Source organism: Rattus norvegicus, chromosome 7 (genome assembly GCF_021556685.1).
Source record: "Rattus norvegicus strain SHRSP/BbbUtx chromosome 7, alternate assembly SHRSP_T2T, whole genome shotgun sequence".
Lineage (NCBI taxonomy): Eukaryota > Metazoa > Chordata > Mammalia > Rodentia > Muridae > Rattus > Rattus norvegicus.
Window position 1 is genome coordinate 129,724,581 of NC_141540.1, and position 15,367 is coordinate 129,739,947.

At 52.3% G+C, this 15,367-nt stretch overlaps 1 protein-coding gene and 1 long non-coding RNA gene across 6 annotated transcripts in view; one reads left to right on the forward strand and one right to left on the reverse strand.

The window, feature by feature from the left end:
- LOC120093824 (uncharacterized) overlaps window positions 1-2,375 on the reverse strand; it is a 53,376-nt gene extending 51,001 nt beyond the window's left edge. Inside the window, exon 1 of one of the 3 annotated variants that reach the window (XR_015625854.1) lies at window positions 1,502-2,375. This is a non-coding gene — a long non-coding RNA (uncharacterized LOC120093824). Of the gene's footprint in view, window positions 1-394; window positions 675-1,501 lie in introns of those variants that run through there. The other 2 variants (XR_015625853.1, XR_015625852.1) reach the window with 2 other exon arrangements.
- Window positions 2,376-2,509: 134 nt separating this feature from the next.
- Trabd (TraB domain containing) lies at window positions 2,510-13,470 on the forward strand. Of its 3 annotated transcripts, none has more exons than NM_001106788.1 (10): window positions 2,510-2,581; window positions 7,637-7,701; window positions 8,054-8,132; window positions 8,592-8,758; window positions 9,289-9,429; window positions 11,084-11,194; window positions 11,295-11,434; window positions 11,670-11,842; window positions 11,922-12,033; window positions 12,134-13,470. In NM_001106788.1, exons 2-10 carry the CDS (start codon window positions 7,672-7,674, stop codon window positions 12,309-12,311), a joined length of 1,131 nt encoding a protein of 376 aa, NP_001100258.1. In that variant the 5' UTR covers window positions 2,510-2,581; window positions 7,637-7,671; the 3' UTR covers window positions 12,312-13,470. The 3 variants fall into 3 exon arrangements, with proteins under 3 accessions (NP_001100258.1, XP_087412745.1, XP_087412746.1); XM_087556619.1 differs by having other exon boundaries at window positions 2,511-3,108; window positions 12,134-12,511; XM_087556620.1 differs by lacking the exon at window positions 2,510-2,581 and adding an exon at window positions 2,996-3,068 and having other exon boundaries at window positions 12,134-12,511.
- Window positions 13,471-15,367: the final 1,897 nt, after the last annotated feature.

A 15,367-nucleotide genomic window follows, 5' to 3' on the forward strand; every position in this document is an offset into this window, starting at 1 on the left:
GGCACTGGGCACACTGTCCCCTTACTCCTCGGAAGTGTCCTCTGGCTCCATGTCCCATTCTATTCACCTTCCCGGAAGCAGATGGCCAGGGGCCTGAAGAAACGTAGTTCCATCCCTGGGGTCAGACAAGGCTGAGCCCCTTGCTAACTTGGGGCTCTCTTTCTGGGTTCTACCCCAGCTCTACTTCTGTGGGGCCTTCAGGATGGTCTACGCTGTTCTTACCTGGCCTCTCCTGACCACACCCCTGATGGGGAACCTAGGCCTTCCTTCCCCTCTGTTTACTCCCAATGGCTTCAGATAGCTCCTCTCTCTTTCCAAAGACTCTGGACTCCTCTGGCCATGTTGAACACTTTCCCTACAAGCCTCACCTGCATTGGCTCCCTGCATGGCTCACCTCAAAAGGCCCCCTCCCAGCAGCTGCTCTGCTGAACGAAGGTGCATTCCACTTGGCCAGCTCTATGTTAAGTCACCCACTCATCCTGTGGCATGACAGGACCTGCTCGAACAAAGCAGGCTTGGGAACAGCTGTTAGAAAGCAGAACTCAGGCTGGTGTGCTTTTCTCCCAAGCAAAGCGTAAGGTAGAAGGGAGAGCTGATCTCTACCGGCTGAGATCTGCTGTAGTTTCCCTGCCGGCATGGCTGGCCGTGTCCTCCAGACTCCATTTCCTATTTCTGACTCCCGCAGACACCAGCAGGTTAGAGGGCAGCTCTGGTTTTCATCATCTGCCTCCCCGGCAGCCACTTAGCCAAAATAGAATTCTGGCACTTCAGGGTCAGCATCCACTTAAAATGTCATCCCATCCTTTGCCTCCCTCCCGCTTTCCGTAGGCCAGTGTCCTCAACCTATGGGTTGTGACCCCATTGGGGTCTCATATCAGACATCCTGCCTATCAGATATTACGATTTATAACAGTAGCAAAATTACAGGTATGAAGTAGCAACGAAATACTTTTATGGCTAGGGGTCACCACAGCATGAGGAACCATATTAAAGGGCTCCAACATTGAAAACCATTACTCTAGACAGGCAAACAGGAGAGGTGGCACCATGATCTGCCCACAGTAAAAGGACAGGCTCAGGGAGAACATTGCCAGCCAACCAGAACTAGAACCCAGGCCCCTTCCTGACACTAGCCTATCACTGAGGTTTTCAACCAAGATGAACAGGGAGTAAGAGAGGCCTTACTGGCAGTCTCAGCTCTAAGCCCACCAAGTCTTCTCTTAAGCTACATGAATGTGGGGGTTGGGGATTTAGCTCAGTGGTAGAGCGCTTGCCTAGGAAGCGCAAGGCCCTGGGTTCGGTCCCCAGCTCCGAAAAAAAGAAGCAAAAAAAAAGAAGCAAAAAAAAAAAAAAAAAAGGCTACATGAATGTGGCTGAGGAGGCCAGAAGAGGAGAGGTAGCCACGGAACACACACATTAAAGTAGTGGACAACAGGGATGAATCCGAAACCCCCCCGAACAAACATGTGCTTCACTAAGGAGCAAGGAAGGTGGAGGTCACCTTGAGGTCAGGTCCCTTGGGGACCAGGAAGCTGTAAGAAGAATTGTGGCAGCAAATTCCTGCCAGTAGTCTCATAACGAGCCTCTTGTGTAACACTGCTGGAGGGAATCCTGCCTGGTGCGTGAAGAATTATCTTCCTCACAGTGGCCAAGTTCCAGGAGGGCCATTTAGAGAAATATCATCAAAGGCGGGGTCTGCAAAACTCAGGGTCAGAGTTGCAATCTCTTCTTTTGGAACCTGAAAGGGCTGGATGAGGCAGCCGGGAACTAGGCAGAGGTTACTTCCTCTTCGGAGGGTCTGTGCCAGGGCCTGCGGCGGGGAGTCACTGTCTGGCTCCCACAGTAGCTTATCTTGGGGTACTCAAATAGAGACATGTCCACTGCGGGCTCGCCTGGCTCCTCTCATCCACTCATCAACCGGCGGCCCTCTGCAGCCTGGAGACCTGGCCTGAGTGGGCCAACTGGCCTCAGTCCCTGCCCTGCTCTTAAGTTGTCCTAGGAGACTGGAGAGTTTGAAGCCTGGGTTTAGATATTGGGCACTTGTGCGGCTGTCACTGCGGCCCCGCCTACCCAGAAACCCTGCAATCTCCGGGCTCTCAGTCCCAAGCATGCGAACATGTAGCGAGGATGTCCTGGAGCTTTCGCTCTTTAGTCCTGCCCTTGAGCCTCTCCACTTGGCATGCGATTCTCCAAGGAAACCAGAAGGGCACCTCCTACGATCCCTAGTTTCTGTCTCTCTCCCGTGCCCTGACGGCTCCCTAGACTCCCGGCCATCCTGCGGACGCTTAAAGAACGCAGCCGAGTCGCACAGATTCGGCTTTGGGGCCAACACCCTCGAGCCTGCTCTCGGTTGCGCTCTAGGACCTGGGGGCGTCGGGCTGGTAGGCGGGGCCCTGCGCTTAGACCCCGGCGGGGGCGGGGCCTCGCGCGCGTGGCCCTGGGAGGTGTTTCCCGGCATGCTCCGCGGCCCGCACCCTCGGCCTGTCCGGCCCGTCCGGCCGCCCCGCCCCGCCCCGGCCCACCCCGTCAGCCCGGCGACGCGCGCATGGAGGCCGGCTGAGGAACGCCGCCGCCTCGCTCGGTACGCCGTGGCCTGACCGGGCGGGCGGGGGCCCCTCGCGCCTCGACGGCGCGTGCGGGAGGGCATGCGGGAGGGCACGGACTGCAGGTGGGGACTGTGAAGACCAGGGGCACGTATCCCACTGGGTCGGGCTGACCCAGGACGGTGTAGATTTTCTTGGGCTCTAGAGTCCCAGAAAGAACCCAGACAAGCAGAAGCGCTCCGCTGGCTTTGGGACGTCAAGAGCTTCTTTAGAAGTGGGACTGTCTCCAGGCTTTCGTGCTCCCCAAGCGGAGGGGCTCTAGGTCCCCTGGTCTTGTGAAACGCAGCTGTCCCTGGGCCTCCCTAGGAAGACTTCATCTTGCGGTGGCCGTGATACTGTGGGCAGGATGCCAGCAGGGCTCTGGCAGAGTGCACTGGCAGCCAGGAGCCTGCAGGCTCCTACAGGGCATCTCCAGGTGGACGGAAACCAGGTCTCTGGAGGGCTGACTAGGCTTCTTCATCTCCGGTTTCTTTCCTCTTCCGGTCCTCAGCTCTGCCACACTTAGGTAAAATATGTCCTGCTGGAGCGGGCTTTCCCGGGTCCTGCAGTGTCCAGGCTTCCAGAAACGGACAAGAGGAGGCCAGGGCTTTTGGATACCCTGTCATTTCTTTCTGTCTTGCCTAGTTTTGCCAGTTGGTCGTGGTCAGCTTTTGACCAGTGGTAGGAAGCAAGCTGCCATCTGGGAAACAGTTTGGTTTAGAGATTGTTGATCATGATGGGTGTGTCAGATCAGGGTGGTAACAGGGTTTTGTGGATTGAGAAACTTAAAACGTTTATTACTCATAGTGTAGTTTTAGAGGTTGGGAATCCTAGGTCGAATGCTAGTCTTTTGGGTTGCTGATGAAGGTTCTGCCTGTCTTGTTACCCATTGTCATTGTGTCCTCATAGCTGCTTAGTGTCTCTTATAAGGACATCTCATCATGGGTCCTGCCATATGGCCTCATCTGAGTTCAGCCGTCTCTTAAAACCTCTGCGTGTTGATGTAATTATTTTGAGCCTTGTGTTTTGAGTATGTGATTTGGGGTAAGATGCATTTAGTATGAATAGGACCCAGAAGAGAGATGGCTGTGGGGCCGGGAAGGTGGGGAGCTCGACTGACGTGGCTCTAGATGCAGTGCAGAACCTCTCTGTTATTTTGACCCAGTATGCCAGGGCTGTACCTCCTTGTGGGCCCTGACATGAATGGGCCTTTTCTGCTCTTTGCGCCAACACTTTCCCTCCTAAAACCACAGACTGCTGGGAATTTTCAGATGTCTAAGGCAAGTTCCCCTAGAAATTTAGCAGATGCTAAAAGTTCTGTTGTTTAGCATGTGGAAGCATCGTGCCTAGTTGGTAGCAGGCCTGGAAAAGTATCCAGACAGTCCTGCTTGTTAGGGAATGTTGGTTGACAGAAATCCCAGCTTTCTGACTTTACACTATGAAAATTTACAGTGTGGTCTTGGTAGGACGGGTCTGGAAACTGCTACGACTGGGCATTTATGAAGAGATTGTTCTCTGGGGAGGTTGGGCAGGAAGACACTTCTGTGTCGTGAATCTGTCTGAGAAGGGTGCATGGCAAATGTTGTGGAGGGTACAGTGGCTGGGTGCTTAGGCAAGTATGGAAGTGGAGGTCTGTCTCGGTTAGTTGCTCAGCCAGAAATAATGGTCAGGGGAGGAGGTATTAGCAACCTAAGGAAATTACATCTGACAGACAGGAAACCAAAGGATCAGGAAATTTGTAGATGTGATAGTGCCAGGTACCCAGAACCACAGACTTCTGGCTTGAGGCAGAGGCTGTCAGTAGCCTTCTTGCATGACCTCCCCCTCCAGCTGGGCCTACTGTGGATGAGAGGCTGAATCCCAGAGCTGGAAGCCACAAGGGGCCCTGGTGCTGTGTCTGATGGTCCAAAGGCTCAGGGCTTGTCTCCTGACCAGCCTGTGGACTCCTCCACCTACCACACAACCCAAGGTGAGACCAGTCCTGCTGTGGGCCAGCCAGGGAATCTCCAAGGCTATCTGGAGCCAGTATTCTAGCTTTTGTGGCCTCCATGCCCCTCAAAGGCTCAGAGGCACCCTGGACAGGCTTTGGAGGGTAGATCTACCAAGCCAACTGCAAACCTGCTGCAGCCCCACCTCTTAAAGGGCAGGGCAGGCAGAGCCGACGTGGTTCTTTCCCATTTGCTGGCTGTGCTGCAGCCTCTGGTTGGCCCGCCCACTTATACAGGATGTTTTAAGTTTGCATCTCATGCTTTGGCGGCCTGGTGCTGCTGTTAGTACTACTGGTTAGCTTCCATGTGTTTAGTTGCTGTTTGGGTTACCCTCCCTACACGTCCTGGAAGGCAGGTTCTCCTCCCCACACACTTCCCTGTTTCTGTTTCTTTGAAGCACCAAATTCTGTTAGTGAAAGGTAAAGGGTGAAGCTCTGTGCACAGGTGCCATGGTGCTTCCTGTCGACGTGGCTATGCACAGGCTCTGAGCCATGGCTGTTCCCAGATGTGCTGGCCTTTATATAAAACATCCAGACTGTGTTTTAGACTAGGGAGGAGGGGCCCCTAGGGCAGAGCAGTACGGTGAGTGAGCTGTGCTTGCCTCCATAATAGCCAGCCATAGGGCCAGGAACATAAGGTTTCAGAGGCTAACTCAGGGTCTCTGCTCTACCTTAGAGCCCATGCTGGCCCTGCCTCAGTTCCTCTTGTAGAAGAGTTCTTCCACAGTGCTTCTGATTCGCCCCCATTTTCATAGTGGACACAGCATTAGAGGTTTGATTATACACAGCGAGACCCCTAAGTCACATTTATACAGTAGGCCCAGAGGAGCCACAGAGCAGGCAGGAGCCTGGACCTTGTAAAGAGTGTGCTGACAAGAGTAGCAGGTCAGAACGAGCTCAGACTGTCCCCAGGGTCATCTTACCACACCCCCATTCTGACACAGCTCTTTCCAGAACACGTCCCACAGTACACATCAAAACAAGAGTCGTCCTTTCTTGCTGTAGCTGAAGGAAAACTAAAATACTCTCATTCCTTAACATCGTAAAAGCTTAGAGGTTATATACCGCCCACCTGGTTTTGTTTTGTTTTGTTTTTTAATTTTCAGGACACAGTTTCTCTGTGTAGCCCTAGGTGTCTAGAACTCACTCTGTAGACTAGCCTGGTCTCAGATGCAGAGATCCGCCTGCCAGGGCTGGGGACTTAGCTCAGTGGCAGAGCGCTTGCCTAGCAAGCACAAGGCCCTGGGTTCGGTCCCCAGCTCCGAAAAAAAGAACCAAAAAAAAAAAGAAAGAGATCCGCCTGCCCCTGCCTCCTGAGTACTAGGATCAAAGGTGTGCACCACCATTCCCCACGTGCACTGCTTTTAGAAAAGCTAGTGTCTGAGCTCTGCTGGTGTATAACCACCTGCAACTGTGGCTTCAGGGTGTTTCTCCCCTGTGGGCACAAACACACAAATATTCATGTTTGGTCATATAATTTAAAAAAAATTACTATGCCCAGGGGTCAGAGTTTTCCAGCAGACTTGTCATTTTTAACGGGCTTTCTTCAGCCAGGACCATTGTGTCTGCTGAGTGTGCCTGTCCTGACCGCTCAGTTCCTGTGGGCTGTATGATAATTACATATTTGGGACACACACACACCTTTGTTAAAGCAACATATATAAAACAAATATAACATTGTTTATAAGTGACTGATATGTTATGATTGATGATTTGATTTTGTTTGAGTAGATAGTTTTTATAATTCACGAAACCCACCAGCATGGAATTGAAATACCTGGACATGTTTTTGCTAAGACTATAGTTTGGGGAAGCTGGAGAGATGACTGGACTGCCCTCGCAGAGGACCTAAGTCCAGTTTCCCACACTTATATCAGATGCCTCGCAACCACCTGTCACTCCAGCTCCAGGGTAATCTGTCCCTTGTGGCCTCCTCAGGTACCCAAACACAGATGCACATACACACATACAGACACAAATACATGACTGTGTGCACACGAGTGTGTGCACATATGTGTGTGAATGCATTTGCATGTGTATATGTATGTGTATTTGTGTGTTTATGTTCCTGCACAAGTGTGGGTATGTATGTGCATGCACATGTGTGTGTGAGTGTGTGTATGCATTTGCATGTGTGTGTATTTGTGTGTTTATGTTCATGCACACACATGTGTGTATGTGTGTACATGCACATATATGTGTGAGTGAGTGTGTATGTGCGTGTGTATTTGTGTGTGTTTGTTCGTGCGTGTGTGTGTGTGTGTGTGTGTGTGTGTGTGTGTGTGTGTGTGTGTGTGTGTGTTTGTAGCTGCCGAGTAGGCAGTGTCTCATCACTGGCAGATACATGACGTCTGTTAACGTTGCTGTTCCCTGAAGCTGCCTTCGCCCCCTTTGGTCAATGTGGTACTCTTTCTCTGCACCATCTGGCACTCTTGGCCCCCAACCCTGGAACACCCAGGGACACAGTAAAGATTGACAATGCCATGAACTGGTTACCAGGGTACCTCTTGTCAAGTTTCTACTACAGTTTCTTTAGTGTTCTGCTTCTTTGTCTTCTAAACTAGAAAAACTATCTTGGCTCCCCAGGATACGAGCTGTTATCTTGCTTAGCCTTCTTCTATCTGGCTGATAGCCAAGCATCTGTGGCCATCGTTATAAAAGAAATGGAGGGCTTCTTGAAGTGGCTTTCTCACAAAGGCTATGGCCTTCTTACCATGGGGGTAGCAGCCACAGCATGTGTCCTACAGTAACCCCGGAGGAGGTAGTACAACTCCTCAGAGAGATACAGGTTAGCTTTACTATGTTGTGGCCCTGTGTGCCAGAGACTTTCCCTACACATAGTCATCTGTGTGTGGCTCAAGGAGACTGCTGCCTCTCTCCAGTCAGGCACATCCCAAAAGGACCCTAGACCTCAAGTAGCACATACATACCAGGAGGCAGCAATGATACTGGGACAGGAATGCCGAGGTCCTCTCCTTTGGGTCATTCAAGACTGGCCAGTCCTGTAGTCACAGTAATCCCTGATCCTGCCTGTGGCCCCAGGTAAAGCCTTTATCTGTCTCCTCAGGCATCCTACACCAATCAGGAAGCTGCTGTCCAGCCATGGAGGGAGAGGAGAAGCCAGCTCAAGAGGTAAGGAGAACTGGGGCTGAGGGAACATCTTCCTAAACAACCTTTGTCCCAACCCAGTAATACCTGCTGCTGCCCCACACAGGAGGTTGAGGGTTCCTTGGGTCCCTTTAACTGCTTCTCTCTCTGCATATACTTAATAACTAGGAGTTTTTTAGAGTCCAGAAAGAAGTACCTCCATGGAAAATTCCTGAGGCAAATGGCCCTTGCTAAGGAGGTACAACAGGTCTGGAGTGTGTTTATGTTGGAGTGAGGCCCAAGTGTTTGAACACTTACTTGAACTAACTAACTATGTCTCTCTCTCTCTCTCTCTCTCTCTCTCTCTCTCTCTCTCTCTCTCTCTCTCTCTCTGCAGGCTGACGTGGAACCCATGGTAACATCAGGGGCCTCAGAAGCAGTGCCAAGGGTGCTTTCTGGAGACCCTCAGAACATCTGTATGTTTCCCTTCAGGACTTGGTATAGCCACAGTGCTGGGCCCCAGGGAGGGAGTGGGACTGGCAGTGACTGCCCAGCTGTGGGTAGGGAATAAAGACTGAGGATCCCCTCAGTACAACTTAGACCTGCACAGGGCCTCTGCTTGAGCCCAAGTGTGACCATATACCTACCTGACTAGACAGTTCTAGGGGTACTAGTCACCCCTTATTCCCCATCCTCAGCACTCTGCTATGACAGCTTGGGTCTAGTTGAGGATGATGAGAAGGAGGCCCCTCGGACAGTACTCCGTTCACAGATGTGACCAGCTAGCTTGTCTTGCATAAGCCAGTTGTGTGGAATGCACTGCCTGCCAGAGACTGAGTCTACTGGAAAGGGTCCGTCCTGTCGCTCCTGTGTAGGCTGCAGTGCCCTGGCATCAGGTCCCATCCATCACACTGTGGCTTTGGCTGTCCTTGCAGCTGATGTAGATGCCTTCAACTTGCTCCTGGAGATGAAACTGAAACGACGGCGTGAGCGTCCCAACCTTCCATGTACTGTGACCCAGCTAGTGGCCGAGGATGGCAGCAGGGTGTATGTGGTGGGCACTGCTCACTTCAGTGATGACAGCAAGAGGGATGTAGTGAAGGTAAGCACTGCCCCTCCCCTTTAAGATTGATTTATTATGTGCACAGCGTTCCGTCTGCATGTGCACCTACAGGGCAGGAGAGGGCACCGGATCCCATTACAGATGGCCGTGAGCCACCATGTGTTGCTGGGAATTGAACTCAGGACCTCTGGCAGAGCAGTCAGTGCTCTTAACCACTGAGCCATCTCTCCAGCCCAAGCACTGGGCCCTTTTATCGCTATGCTTCTGGCAGTCTGTACTGCAGGGACACAGGCCAGGGCAACCGGCAAGAACTATTCAGTAGGCATTTCTAGCTCTGGAGCCCCCAGGAATGGCGAGGGGTGCTTCCTGCTCCACAACTCAGAACCTCCTGCTTTTTCTTCATTTTACCAAGGGAAGCATCGCACAGCTTTCTTTAGTTGCTTTTTCTCTAGAATTTGTCACCGAAGCCACACAGGCTGTTAGCACTGACTGCCCTCCTTGTCCAGTGTGGAGCAGCCGGATGCAAAGCGGGAGGTTGGGTCTGTTGCAGTGTGGGGCTTGCTTTGCAGACTATCCGGGAGGTGCAGCCTGATGTGGTGGTTGTGGAACTCTGTCAGTACCGTGTTTCCATGCTGAAGATGGATGAGAGAACTCTGCTGCGGGAGGCCAAGGAGGTCAGCCTGGAGAAGCTGCAACAGGCTGTCAAGCAGGTGCGCATATGAGCAGGCAGTGGGCTGTGGGACCCGACGCTGCTGCCTCTCTCTGTGAGAAGCCAAGACTGAGAGCTCAGAGTCCCCTCTGAGCTGCTGACAGGCTCCTCTCTGGGCTGGCCTTCTGATCAGTGCCCTGGTTGCCTGCCCACTCCCTCCCCTGGGAGAGAAGAAAGGCTGAAAGAGGAGGCAGGTAAGGTTCCACTACCAGGCAGGAACAGGGCAGAGCTGAAACCTCTGCTCTGATGCTGAAGTGGGGGTCTGAGCATTGTCTGGGCCACCACATGGCTGTATGACTTTGTCTTCCACACTGCCCCCGCCCTCCTGGGCGAGGAGACGCAGCAGGTAGTGGTAGCCCATCGTTGTATGTAGTGGTAGCCCATCGTTGTATGTAGTGGTAGTAGTGGTAGCCCAACGTTGTATGTAGTGGTAGCCCATCGTTGTGGCCTCAATGTTCAGGAGCCACAGGCTGGCTTGTCTTGCCTCAGCTGCAGGGTACATCCTCTTTTGAAAGAAACAAGTGTTAAAGACTCATGTGAGTGTCCCAGACATGCTGAGCACTTTCACTGTAGAATCTCCCAGATGAAGGCTGAATCCATAAACCATTTACTTGGTACCCAGAAAAGGAAGTCACCATTTCATCAGATGTGATTTTTAACGCCAGCCGTGTGTCGCCCTTGTCCCTCTCCCCACCCCCACATACACCCTCCTAGAAGCATAGGGTCCATACTCTACTGGAAAAAGAGCCACACCGCTGGCCAAGCCATGTGCTCATTGCTGGGCCCATCCCTGAGGGCAAGGGAAAGGTCAACGAAGGGGAGAGGCTGGCATCTGCTGCCCTCATCCCCTCAAGGGGTCTCCAATGGCACCAAGTCCTCCCAGCAACTGTGTGTGACAACATCCACAGGTGCTGCCCACCGGGAGGCCACTGGTGTCCAGTTTTTTTTTTTTTTTTTTTTTTTTTTTTTTTTTTGGTTCTTTTTTTCGGAGCTGGGGACCGAACCCAGGGCCTTGCGCTCCTAGGCAAGCGCTCTACCACTGAGCTAAACCCCCAACCCCTGGTGTCCAGTTTTTACTGTGGGTTGGCCATGTGGACACAGCTGACCTCATCAGTTCTAGTCCCTACAGTAACAAGTTGGTACTGCCTGACCCATGACCCCACAAGTCAAGTGTGGTGGCACATACATTTTATCTCAGCACTTAGGAGGCAGTGACAGGTCATCTCTCAGTTCAAGGGTAGCCTGGTCTTCTAAGCACGTTCCAAGCCGAGCAGTGCTGAATTTTAAAACAGACAGTATTGGGGCTGGAGAGATGGCTCAGGTTGGAGCACTGACTGCTCTTCCAGAGATTGTGAGGTGCTGGACTCCAGTCTGTTTGCCTGTGCCTTGGCTGCCTGGGCAGGCAGTCCCAGCAGGTAGCCCCTTTCAACATCTTTGACAATCCTGTGAGGAAACACATTTGAATGATTCTTGAGGCCAAGATGACCTGCTGTTGTGACCCTCCTCATGTACCAGTATGCCCTGCCCCTTGCCATTGGAAGGGACCTGAGAGCAGTCATGGGCTGAGGCCTGGCTCAAGGGCACCCTGCTGTCTGCATACTGCTTTGTCTTGCTTGCTCTATACAATGTAGATGACACAGCTCCTCTTCCTGCAGAATGGGCTCATGTCTGGACTCATGCAGATGTTGCTACTGAAGGTGTCCGCTCACATCACTGAGCAGCTAGGCATGGCCCCTGGTGGCGAGTTCAGGGAGGCCTTCAAGGAGGTGGGTGCCAGGCATGACTGAGGGATTTGCGGATACGTTGGTAGGGACTGGTAGGATCTACCCATGGCATCACAAGTCCTAATACCCACCTCTTCCTTAGGCCAGCAAGGTACCATTCTGCAAATTCCACTTGGGTGACCGACCAATCCCAGTCACCTTTAAGAGGGCCATTGCTGCACTCTCCTTCTGGCAGAAAGTCAAGCTGGCCTGGGGCCTATGCTTCCTGTCAGACCCAATCAGGTAGGATGGCCTCCCTGGCCTGTCCATGGTACATTCCACACCCACACTGCTGTATGTCCTGACCCAGACTCCTCACATGTTATCCTCCCACCATGAACTCTAAACACACAGTGCTGTGCTCCCTTCCCTGAGTCAACAACACACAACTTCCCATGTCTCCATCTCTATGGTCTGCCACCAAGTCCCTGTGCACCCACCCCCACGCCCAAGCTAGCAGCGTGCCCTCTGCCCTCAGCAAAGACGACGTGGAGCGCTGCAAGCAGAAGGACCTGCTGGAGCAGATGATGGCAGAGATGATTGGGGAGTTCCCTGACCTGCATCGAACCATTGTCTCAGAGCGCGACGTCTACCTGACCTACATGCTGCGGCAGGCCGCACGGCGCCTCGAGCTTCCCCGCGCCTCTGATGGTAATGGACAGGTCAGGGTGGGAACTCCCAAAAGTACTGGTTCCTGTGCCTGCCACTGGTTTTTGTCTTCCCCTGACAGCTGAGCCCAGGAAGTGTGTCCCATCTGTGGTCGTGGGCGTCGTTGGCATGGGCCATGTGCCTGGCATTGAAAAGAACTGGAGTACTGACCTCAACATCCAGGAGATCATGACGTGAGTGCCCCCTCCCCACATCACACCCAATACCTACACATGGCAGTGACCTTGGAAGTACATGTTCCAGCTGGGCCCACCATGCTTCTTCCTTCCACAGAGTTCCCCCGCCATCCATCACAGGCAGAGTGTCCCGGGCAGCTGTGAAGGCTGCTTTCTTTGGTCTGCTGGGCTACAGCCTGTACTGGATGGGCCGTCGAACCGTGAACCTGGTCCTATCACTGCCTGCTGCGCAGTTCTGCCTCCAGAGGGTGAGCGAGGCCCGGCCAGGTCGGTAGGAGGACCGTGCACGGAAGGACCGCACCCGGAGCTCTACTCCTCTACATGGTGTCTGGTGCTCCCGAGGAGCTGGCACCGCCTGTCTGGGGATGTCCCTGGGTACAGATTTGTCCAAGCCACCCCCTATGGGGGCCTAGGCCAGGATTTCCTGCCTTCCCCATGCCCAGCCCACCCAAATAAAGAATATTTAACTGTCTGAGCCCAGGCTTCCCAGCAGCCCCACACACACACTGTAGGGCCGGCCACCTATGGGCATCAGGGCCATCCACAGTGTCAGGACCCAGCGGCCTAGTTCCAAAAGGACCAGAAGCTGAGGGGGAGGCACTGAGGCACCCACCCTCGGCCCAGGTGGGTCTGGCAGGTTGTGGCTCTACCTACCTCACTGTGCCTTGTGGTCTGGCTGGCAGGAGCAGGTGGCCCTGAGTGCATCTCACTGTGGGTTTGGGGAGCTGGGTGCCCATGCACCTCCTCCCTGGGTGTGTAGGGCCTTTGCCTGACCTGGACATGCATGTGGCATTGCCGGCCGCATCTCTGCCTGCAGAGAGTCTGTGCTTTGGTTTTGTGGGGTTTTGTTTTCTGTTTTTGTTGTTTTTGTTTTTAATGTCAAAAAGTTTTTTACTCAGGTAATTTTGATGTCAAAGAGAAAACAAACTGAAGCAAATATCAGGAAATACAAGCCTTAAATCCAGTGAGGTCAAAGAAGTCATCTTTTTATTTGTGTCTGTGTGCCCTGCGTGGGCCGTGTATGTGAGTCAGTTTAGGGGTCCAGGCCAGCCCCTGCTAGACGCCACTACAGCTCAGAGTGGTGTGCGGCTGCCTCAGATATGAGCTGCAAGGCTGCCCTTGGTGCTGGTAGGGCGCTGGCCTGATTGCTGTGAGCTAGGTGGGATGATGCCCAAACTGCCCTGGGGACAGTAGGCACCCACTACCTAGGACCATGGCTGGTTTGTGTGCATCCAGCCATTCATGTGTGCAGGCTGTGGCTCCTGGCACACTGCACAGCTGGAAGATCACATTGACTGTCCTTGTGTCGGCTGCCGAATCAGGTGAAGCACTGAGCTGGGGGTACAGGGGGTACAGGGCTTGTTGGGCTGCGTACTTCTGTCTCACACTCGTGCATTCATTCCCTAGAAAGAAATAAATTTTAATTTTGGAAGCTCCCGCTTTGTGAAGTGTATGGAAATGGGATTCAGGTGATGGGGGACTGGCTTCCTCTTTCGTCATCTGTACCCAGGTCTTCAGGATTCGGGGTACCACCCACCTCAGCAAGGGACCCTGGTGCTCACTAGTGCCTAGCAAGGTTATCTGTGTCAGGCGAGCTGAGCCATACATGTGCTCAGCACCTGTGCACTCTGGTTCACACTTTACTGCCTTGCAGTGGGAAAGGGGGAGAGACACAGGAGTGGACCAGAATATCCTTAAGGTAGGTTGTTCTTGCCTATGTTAGGAGCATTGAGGTTGAAACACTTGTATATCGTTGCTAAGCCAGAGCAAGGCAGACCCTGAACGTAGTCAGTGAAGTCTGTGTTAGTGGCAGCAGAAAGAACACAGATGCTCTGGCCAGGGCTAAGGTGCTACAGGCTGCTGTCACAGGAAAAAAACAAAACAAAACAAAAACGTGCCCACCATCTCACCTCCCATGCAGTGGAGATGGGTTGCACTGATCACACAGCTCCAGGGGCACACTTAGGCTCAGTGCTGGGTTTTGGTTTTGTTCTATGGTGGTGGTGGTGGTGGGGGCTTGTTTTGAGTTTTCTTGTTTGTTTGATTTTTGTTTTGTTGAAATGGTTTCTGTGTAGCCCAGGCTGTCCTAGAACTCGGATCCACCTGCCTCTGCCTCTCAAGTGCTGGGATCAAAGGCATGCGCCAATACGTCTGGCTTCATTGTAGTTTTAGAAGCCCACTGTGGCCCCAGGAAAAGCTCCAGAGGTGATGGTAGAGGCAGAAAAGGAGAGAGACACAGCCAAGAAGGAATATGTGCATTTGTCTATGCTCAGTCTCCTGTTTGAGACTAATAGGTTTCCCTGGCACTGGACGCTATTTGCCTCTCCATTATCAAGATTCATATCCACCTAGATTGCAAATAACAGACACACAGAATGGAGAGATAAGGAAAGAAATAGTGCCACTTCAGAGGAAAGTGCTGTGTGTAAGAGAAAAGGTGCCAATAGGGAAGCACTTGGGGGCAGAGGACCTAGTGTACATGCAGAGCCAGATTTCAGGTAGGCTCAGAACCACGGCTGGAACAATTGTCCAATTTCTGCTCTGCCCTGGTACTATTGCTGACCTAAATTATTCCTGTATTAAGTCTTAGGTGGCCAATTCCCGCCTGAGCCACAGATTCCAGGAACATTGCCAGGACTTCTGGCCCTTCTCTGGGCAGAACGAATGAAAAACATAGTCCTAATGGCAGGGCACTGCATATTCCACATTATAAGAACATACTTGTACTTTATTATAAATATGGACTCTGCATACACACGTTAATAGTGTACTCTGAGTTAAGCATAGAAGTCATTCAAACAGCTGACTCGGGAAGAATGCAGAACTCTAGGTTCTAGCAAACCCTGCTACAGAGAGGAGATGATGGAGAGAAAAGCATCAACATCATAAATCTGAGACAAGATTGACCAGAGGAGCAAGACTAAACTTTGAAATGACTACCTTTGTTTACTTAGCTATACAATCGGCTAGATAAAGATGAGATGAAAGACATCTTTAGGATGCTAAACTACTGTCTTAGATTGTTGAATAAAACAGTCAAAGATTCCATTTCTGTTTCTATGCATGTGATAGACAGAACCAGTCAAACCCACAGCACCCGGGAGAGCTAGGAAAGACCTTGGCTTCACACTGAGAATACGGTGGGGAGGAGGGGCGGTGGCTTTTTAGGGACATCATTCAGCCTGTAGGCACACTTGGAGTAGTATAGTTTGGCATATATAACCTGGATGGGAGCTTCGCCGCTCTGCTGTCCTGATGCACGGGTGCCAGAAGTTAAAGAGAGTCTCAGGTCCACCCTCTGCAACGTCTCGGAGAAGGGAAGTGGACAAAC